The 7,688-nt window shown below is 56.8% G+C and overlaps 2 protein-coding genes across 2 annotated transcripts in view; both read left to right on the top strand.

Moving 5' to 3' along the window:
• The window catches only part of ZNF385C (zinc finger protein 385C), a 52,242-nt gene that overhangs the window by 27,565 nt on the left and 16,989 nt on the right, over positions 1-7,688 (top strand). The window lies entirely within an intron of this gene.
• Positions 2,512-6,973, top strand: LOC103919496 (zinc finger protein 862). The gene is made up of 2 exons (XM_009327015.1): positions 2,512-3,102; positions 4,844-6,973. The coding sequence occupies exons 1-2, from the start codon at positions 2,584-2,586 to the stop codon at positions 6,374-6,376; spliced, it is 2,052 nt and encodes a 683-aa protein (XP_009325290.1). The 5' UTR covers positions 2,512-2,583; the 3' UTR covers positions 6,377-6,973.

Here is a 7,688-nt window from a genome sequence, read left to right as displayed (position 1 = left end):
GGGCAGACTGGGCACGTGAACTATGAGTGAGGCTGTCGAAGATGGCAGAGCTGTCCCTGCTGCAGAGGCACCTCCTCCCGCTTCGGTGGCGAGCCCCAAGCCTTGCTGGGGCATGGCAGGGGCACCGGCGCAATCCCAGCCCTGGCAGAGCCTGTGTCCCTGGGGAACGTCTGGCGGGTGCTGGCAACTGCAGAGGAAATATTCAGCAAGACGGGTCTGGGCTTTGACTCTCACGTGGCAAGTCCATCGCAGTTTCCTAGTTAACGTGCTTCTGAGGAGACGCTGCTCTGGCTGGCACTCGGCAGCTGCGGTGCGGCTCTTGGACTGTCCTGAGGAAGCAGCTGCAGCTTTGTCGGGACCCCCCGGCTGTAGGAATCATTCCCTGGGTGCTTTCGGTTGCACCGTGCTGAGGTGTGGGACCAGGCGGGAGACCTGGCTCTGGGAAGCAAACCAAACCACGTTAAATAAGCTAAGAGCAAGATGCAGAGAGAATCCACGTGCCCGCTGCAAGCCTGGAAAGCTTTGTGCTCCCTGTGGGCAGGAAGAAAACTCCCAGCAAGGCTGTGTCCTGGGGTTTCTCTCTGCTTCCTTGGAAGCATTTGATGCTGACTGTGGTTAGAGCCGAGTTTTGGACTAGCAAAGCCCTACTCTGACCTGGGTTGGCTGCTCTGGTCCTTCTGTCCCTGTCCCCCTGCCCTCCCAGAGCTGGCTTGCAGCTCCCGGTTTGCTGGAAGAGCACAGGGTGAGAAGGGTGCTCCCAGGGCTGGAAGCAGAAGATAAGATGCACGTGTGCCTGGTGAACTGGGACAGGGCTGCTCACGGAGCTGGGGCTGTGATGCACCTGGATGGCAGCAATGGGAAATATGGGCTCTGGGGGTCCGCACCATGCCGAGGGTCCACACTGCACCAGCCCCGCAGGGCGAGGTGCATGATGCCTGGCCAGCACATGGGCTGTGGACGGGCTTGGAGATGCCAGTGCTGCCTGCTCCTCTGCCAGCTCCTGCCTGGGGGCTCGCATGTTCTCTCTCTGGACAGAGAGGGGGTTTCCTGGCCTCCAATGCCTTTTTACCAGGTTACTCTGGTTTCTGTGATGGAGGAGCAAAGAGGAATTTGATGGGGAGGAGAAGGAGAGGGTCCAGGCACAGCCAGAAGAAAATCCCAGAGCCGGGGGAAGACTCACGACTTGGGGCTGGACCTGGAGGGACCAGCAAGGTGGCTGCTCCTGGGCACCCCGGGGGAGGTGCAGGGGCTGAGGACGGTCACCCCTTCCCTTCCCGCTGTCAGTAAAGGACGTTCCTCGGCCCTGGCGAGGGTGGCTGGGCAGAGGGAGTGCTTTGGCTGCAGTGCCAGCTGGCTGTGGTGCTGGGCAGCTCCACCGCCACCCAGCCAGCATCGCCCAGGGCACCCTGAGGGGAACCCCTGCTCCACGGGAGCGAGTGTTTGCAGCTCTGGGAGTCAGGGTATTGCTCTAATGCCTAAATTGTGAGGCTTCCCACTTCTTCCAGAGCGCTGTGGTAACGGCTCTGGTGCCTGGGGGTTTGTTCTTTAGAAAAAACCCAAGTTCCTCATGGGTTTCTCAGCAAGTCACACTGACTGACGGTGTTCCCTGGCTTGCGCTGCTGCTGAATGTCCGTGTTCTTTCCTTTTCCGTCTGCGTTTTGGTTCCCCCCCTTCCCCACCCTGCGCTGGGTTCTTCCTCCTCCTCCTCCCACTGCCTTTATCAAGGCTCAGTTTGGTTTTTCAGTCCAGTTCTGGAAGAATGTGAGGCTCGGACTGAGTGGGGCTTAAGTATAGGGAGGGAGTTAAGTGGATGCTTAAATACTTCAGCTACCTGGTTTAAATACATGCGTAAGTGCTTTGCATCCGCGGGCTCCAGTAGATGTTTGGGAGCCCTGGCTGGAGTGGGTCCTGTGCATCAGCCACCGCTGGGGAGGGATGCTGGGCTGGGGCGCTGACTGTGCAGAGCACAGCCCTGCTGCCACGGGACACAGTGTGGCTTTGGCAGTTTCCTGGAACAGAGACAAGCATGTGTTCTGAGCCGGCCTCCAAGTCATCCTCGTCCAGCTCCGGTTCTCCGGCACTCGCCATCAGCAGCGGGTGCCGCTCCTTGTGGGGCTGAACACTCTCATTTTTAGACATTTGGTTCAATGCTGGTTCTGTACCTTCCCGGCATCAGCCGCGGCATGGATGTCTGGTCTGATGGGAAGCGTGTTTGGGTGTCCCTGTGATTACGAGGAGGACCGTGCGTGTGTGTGCCAGTCCCACCAAGAGCTGCTGGTGACACCGGTGAGGCACTTGGTGGGATCCCCCCACACGGTGCCGGGGCCGTCGCGCAGCCCTGCCTGCCCTGAGCGCTGCCGCCGCCGCCGCCGTGCCACCGCAGCTCTTCGTTAGCCGCCGAGAGTAAACAATGAGCACAGGCTGAGGTTTGCAGGGCCCTAATCCATTTCCCTTGTGTCTCTTTCATCTCCAGTCGGACCAGGAGAGTTGTAATAGACCTTCTTACTAAATTAAATGTAGAGGCTGCTGCTCCAAGGCACGTTTCAGTTCAACCGTAGTGTTTGATTTCCCAGCCACAGCAATATGGTGCCTCCAGGGAAAAAGCCAGCTGGGGAAACTTCCAATTCCAATAAAAAGTGTAAGCGCTATTTCAATGAGCACTGGAAGGAAGAATTTACCTGGCTGGAGTTTGATTATGAGAGGAAACTCATGTTTTGCATAGAGTGTCGGCAGGCACTGGTGAAGAACAAGCACGGTAAAGCGGAGAACGCCTTTACCGTGGGCACGGACAACTTCCAGCGCCATGCCCTGCTGCGGCATGTCACCTCCGGCGCCCACCGCCAGGCACTGGCGGTGAACCGGGAGCAGCTGGCTTTCGAGACCCGTGTCCACAGCCACCCGGAGCTGCGCTCGGTCATCAAGGTGGAGGTGAACCCGGCGAAGGTGGCCGTCCTCACCACCGTCTACTGGATGGCGAAGGAGGAGATCCCGGATGAGAAGTGCTCCTCCCTGCTCGACTTCCAGAAGTTCAACCTGTGCCAGGCGCTGCTGGCCTCCGAGCACAGCGAGTACTACCACCCCAGCAGCATCAGGGAGATGCAGGTGTGTATGCCGGGCTGGGGGCTCCGCCCCCGGGTCTGGTGGCTGCTTCGGGGCCGGACAGTGCCGCGCAGCCGCCTGCCTGCAAAGCTGCCTGCCCCTGCCGCGTTCAGCAGAGCGGGTGGGGGCCCGTGCCAAACCGGCTGTGGTGGGGACATCAGCGTGCTGGCTGGGCGCTTCCCAGCGCCCCATCGAGCATTGCCAGCACCCGCTTGGCTTTTCTTCAGGTGCTGCATGAGGGAGCAGGAGCCTTAAGCACGCACCCCCATCCCACGGGCCTCAGCAAAACACAGGGAGGCAAATGTGTGCTCTGCCTCACCAGGGCTGGAGTTGTTTTTGCGGTGAGGATTGCTGGATCCTCCCGGCAACGTGAGCCTGGGAAGGCCGGAGCTGGGTGCTGCAGGGGTGGGCAGGCAGGAGGCAGGGCAGGGAGCTGGTGTCCCTGACTCGCAGGCAGAACAGGGGCTGGGGCCACTGCCTGGTCAGGAGCACCAACAGCCTCTGTGTCAGCGTTTGCTGATGGGCAGACCTCCGTCCCCGTCCTTGGACGGGTAAATGCGCCTCGTGGGACCAGGGAATGTCCACGATGTGCTTGGGACCACCGGCCCAGTCCACAAAACCAGGCTGCTCTGGGGTGTGCTCTAGTCCCACGAGGGAGTCAGTGGAGCCAGGCGATGCTCTGTTTTCCAGGATTTTCGGTGCAGACTGAAAGTTCCTCCACATTAAACATCAGTGTGGCACCTTGTTAGTGTCATTCCCTGATTTGACAAACCAGGAGAAGGCGATTGGGCTCCATCGAGGGAGCCTTGGGCTCGTGGTCACACGTGTGGTTCCAGACACGCAGGGAGACCGGGAGCATCCTCTCCCATCTGAGCCTGCCAGGCTGCTTGGAGGATAAAAGTTCAGGAGTTCAATTAGCACATGAGCACTGTGGGTTTTTCCTCTTTTGCCCTAAACTGAGTGATCAGAAAGATCAAGTAGCCAGAGAGTTTAGAAAGGATTTTCTTAATTTACAAATGCTTCGTGCCTGTTAAAATCAAATTAATTTTTTAGTGAGTCTTGGCTGTTTGCCAGGCTTTTTAGATCTCTAAAGAGCCTTATTTCTCTGCAGATAGACTAAATCCACTAATTAGATTTCTCAGCCTGAAGTGCTACATCCAGCATTCACACACACCGAGGGCGTTTTCCCTGCAAACCAGGGCGTTTGCCTGAAATGGGGAAAACGGAGTAAAGAAGGAAGAGATGCCGGGAAGTTTTGCTGCTGCTCCTACCCGTGCTGGGCTTGTAAAGCACAGAAGCAATTGCTGAAGTCTGAACCGAGGCAGCAGGTTTTCGGCGTCTTTCCTTGCTCCTGGCACAGGCAGGGTCTCAGGAGGGGACGGTGGCTCGGTGCTGCCTGGCGGCTTTTGGCCCTGCTGAAGCCATGGGGCTCCAACCCCCTGCTCAGGGCAGGGACCCCGGAGCTCTCCGCAGCTTCACTTGGTGTTTGGGCTGCAGGCCAGGAGCAGGAGGAGGCGGTATATTAGAAAAAAGAAAGTGCTTTCCAGCTTGTGTATGTACTTGTATATACAACTTGCTTAAGTGCTTCTCTCTGACTCGGGACCTTGCACCGCTTTCGGGGAGATCTGAGGGCGGGAACCTTGCAGCTTGCTTTGCGCCGGGTGCTGTGCATCTCCCATGTGCTTCTGAAGTTTTTTTTTTTTCCCTCCCCGCCTGCCCTGCGCATCCCCTTTAACTGGCTCAGGCAGCAATCGCCAAAGTCCTGCACAACGAGGACAGGCACAGGATAAAAGCCTCACCGTTTGTTGGGCTGGTGGTGGATGAGACGGTGGACGTCCTGGAGCACCGCAGCCTTGCCATGTTCACCACCACCGTCTCCCCCTGCAACGGGCAGACCTCCGCCACCTTCCTGGGGAGCTTCGAGCTGCCCGCCGGGGAGGCCTCCACGGTGGCGGGCAAGGTGGGCGAGGTGATGCGCTCCTTTGGCATCCCCACCATGAAGATCACCTGGCTCAGCGCTGACAGCGCCTCGCTGGTGGCTGAGCGGCTGAGCGGGGTGGGGACTGCGCTGACCTCCCTCTGCCCGCTCCTCATGGAGATGCACTGCCTGTCCCACGGGAGTTCCCTGCTGCCGGCCGAGAGCATCGTCAGCATCGAATACCTCCAGAAATATGAGACCACCGTGGATGCTGTGTACAGGCTCTACTCCAGCTTCAGGGGGGAAAGCAATGGCTTGCAGGAGCTGCGGAGCGTCCTGGACCTCTGCGAGATAGACCTCGGGAGCCCCAAAGCCATCCACTGGACTTCCATTTTCCCAGCTGTGGAAGCCATTGATTCCTCGTGGCCCACGCTGGTGCTGCTGCTGGAGAGTGAGGCAGAGCGGTCGCCTGTGGCCCATGGCCTCTGTGAAGAGCTCAAGAAGTTCCAGTTTGTGGCCTTCACCAAGATCCTCCTGGATGTCCTCCCCATCTTCCAGAAGCTCAGCCGCTTCTTCCAGATCGAGGACTTCGACCTCTCCATCCTGAAGCCCATCGTCTCTGCCACAGCCACCACCCTGCAGGCCCAGAAGAGCACCAGCGGCCAGAACCTCCAGGAGTTCCTCAACGAGATGAACGAGCACCCGCGGGATGACCGGGAGGGCGAGAGCTGCCTCTACTACAAGGGTGTCGAGCTGGCCAACTGCTCCAAGGTGCACCTGAAGCACTTTGAGCGTCTGAAAGAGAGCTACCTGGAGAGCGTGCGGGGCAACCTGCTGGACAGGTTCCCTAGCAGCGTCCTGGAGGCCATCAGCTCCTTCTCAGCCATCTTCAACCCCAAGTGCTACCCCCAGTCTTTGGAGGACATTGGCAGCTATGGGGTCAGTGAGCTGAATTTCCTCCTGCAAGCTTACTCCCGGGTGGTGGTGAGCGAGAGGGCCCTGAGCGATTTCCCCCTCTTCAAGCGGATTGTCTTCAGCCTCAGCCAGCTCTCCTTCAAGGACCTCTGCGTCAAGCTAGTCTATAGCAACTCTGAGATGCACGAGCTCTTCCCGGACTTTGCCATTCTCGCGGCCATCGCCCTGGCCTTGCCGCTGGGCTCAGTCCTCGCTGAGAAGATCAGCCGGGGCCGGGAGCTGCTGAAGCGTGGCCGGTCATGCCGCGCGAAGGACGAGGGGCTCTCAGACCTCATGAAGATTGCCATTGATGGGCCAGCCATCAGCGAGTTTGACTTTGCGTTGGCCATTGAGTACTACGAGAGCATGAGGGAGTCCGGCTTCATCGTGGCACAGGTGAAGTGAGCGGTGGCCGGCGAAGGCAGAGCCCTGCGGGCAGGGAGCCGGGTCCTGCAGGCAGCCCCGAGTGCCAGCTCGACGCCGCCTTTCCTATCACTAGTCACCGCTGGAGCCAGGGGGCCGCTGGTGGGTGGTGACCTGCTCCGTGCTGGGAAGAGGGAACGGGATCCTTCACAAAGCCGTGCCGGTCCCACAGCCACCCCTCCCTCATCCCTCAAACATCCGTCTGAATTGGCCAGAATTTAAAATCTTGGGGCCACCTGAAATCCCAAATTGCGATGAGGTTTTTTTCAAGGGTTTGTTATTATTTTGTTTTAGGGAGATGAAGGCAAATCTTCTCTTGAGCTCAAATGTCACATTGCCTTTGCACAATGATACCCAGCAGCTTTTACTTAATACTCTGCAAAAATATCTGATTTTTGTTGTTTTGGAGCCTCGAGAATGAATGCAGAAAAGGCAGCGCATCTTTCTAGCTCTGTGGCAAACCCTGAAATGCCTGGCGGTGTCTTGTTGGTATTCCTTGCGCACAGCACAAAATATTTTTAGCGGTGGCATCAAGTCATGATCATTTCAAGAGCAAGAGATTTAGAGAATGATATTGTAATCACCAAGGAAATAGTAACTTAAATGCATCATTGTGTATATATGTGTATGTGTATATATATAAAAAATATATATAAATATATATATATTAAAAAGGTCTATCTTAATTTTCCTAGTGTTTAAAGTACGAAGATATCTAAAAGGACTTCTTTTTCAATGACAGAATAAATTATAAGCAGGGGTCCAAAAATAATAGTTAGCAAATTCATGGTCTTTTCAAAATGGCATCACATACCCACGTTCCCTTTGCACTCTGAGCTCTCTGCAACCTTGCAACCAAAGGAAGAGTCTTTTAACATCTGCTTTTGGGACAAACCTGAGTTGTTTAGCTTGTGTTTTTCCTTTTAAACATTCCCTTTACCCTGAAGTGAGCGAAGCTGTCAGGAACCTGTGGCAGGTGGGGGATCCGGCTCCTCTGCCGCTGGGGTCTGGGGGTGTGAGTGCGGTAGCCGAGCTGGGCAGTTGGTGCTGCGTGGCATGTCGGGGTGTTATGGGGCTTCTCTGGTTTTAACTCGGAGGGATGTTTCCTTCAGTTCTGTTGGGGTGGGGTGAGAAGACCCTTCTGACTGATTTTAATCTGCAATAAAGCCAACGCAGCTGCCTGAAGCATCACATCAGTTTAATACTGAGCACCGGATCCTCCCGCGGGATCCAGCTCTGCTCCTTCCCTGGGTAAGTTGATGCTGTCCCACAGACGCAGGGTCCGTGTTCAGCA

The sequence above is a fragment of the Pygoscelis adeliae genome, unplaced genomic scaffold (genome assembly GCF_000699105.1).
Source record: "Pygoscelis adeliae isolate BGI_AS28 unplaced genomic scaffold, ASM69910v1 Scaffold917, whole genome shotgun sequence".
NCBI lineage: Eukaryota > Metazoa > Chordata > Aves > Sphenisciformes > Spheniscidae > Pygoscelis > Pygoscelis adeliae.
This window is presented reverse-complemented; position numbering and strand designations above follow the sequence as displayed.

Bases quoted from the DNA above. Each gene is read 5' to 3' on its own strand.
- LOC103919496 (XM_009327015.1), top strand. From the start codon at position 2,584: ATGGTGCCTCCAGGGAAAAAGCCAGCTGGGGAAACTTCCAATTCCAAT. The intron at 3,103-4,843 runs GTGTGTATGCCG...TAACTGGCTCAG, and splicing joins GCAGCATCAGGGAGATGCAG to GCAGCAATCGCCAAAGTCCT.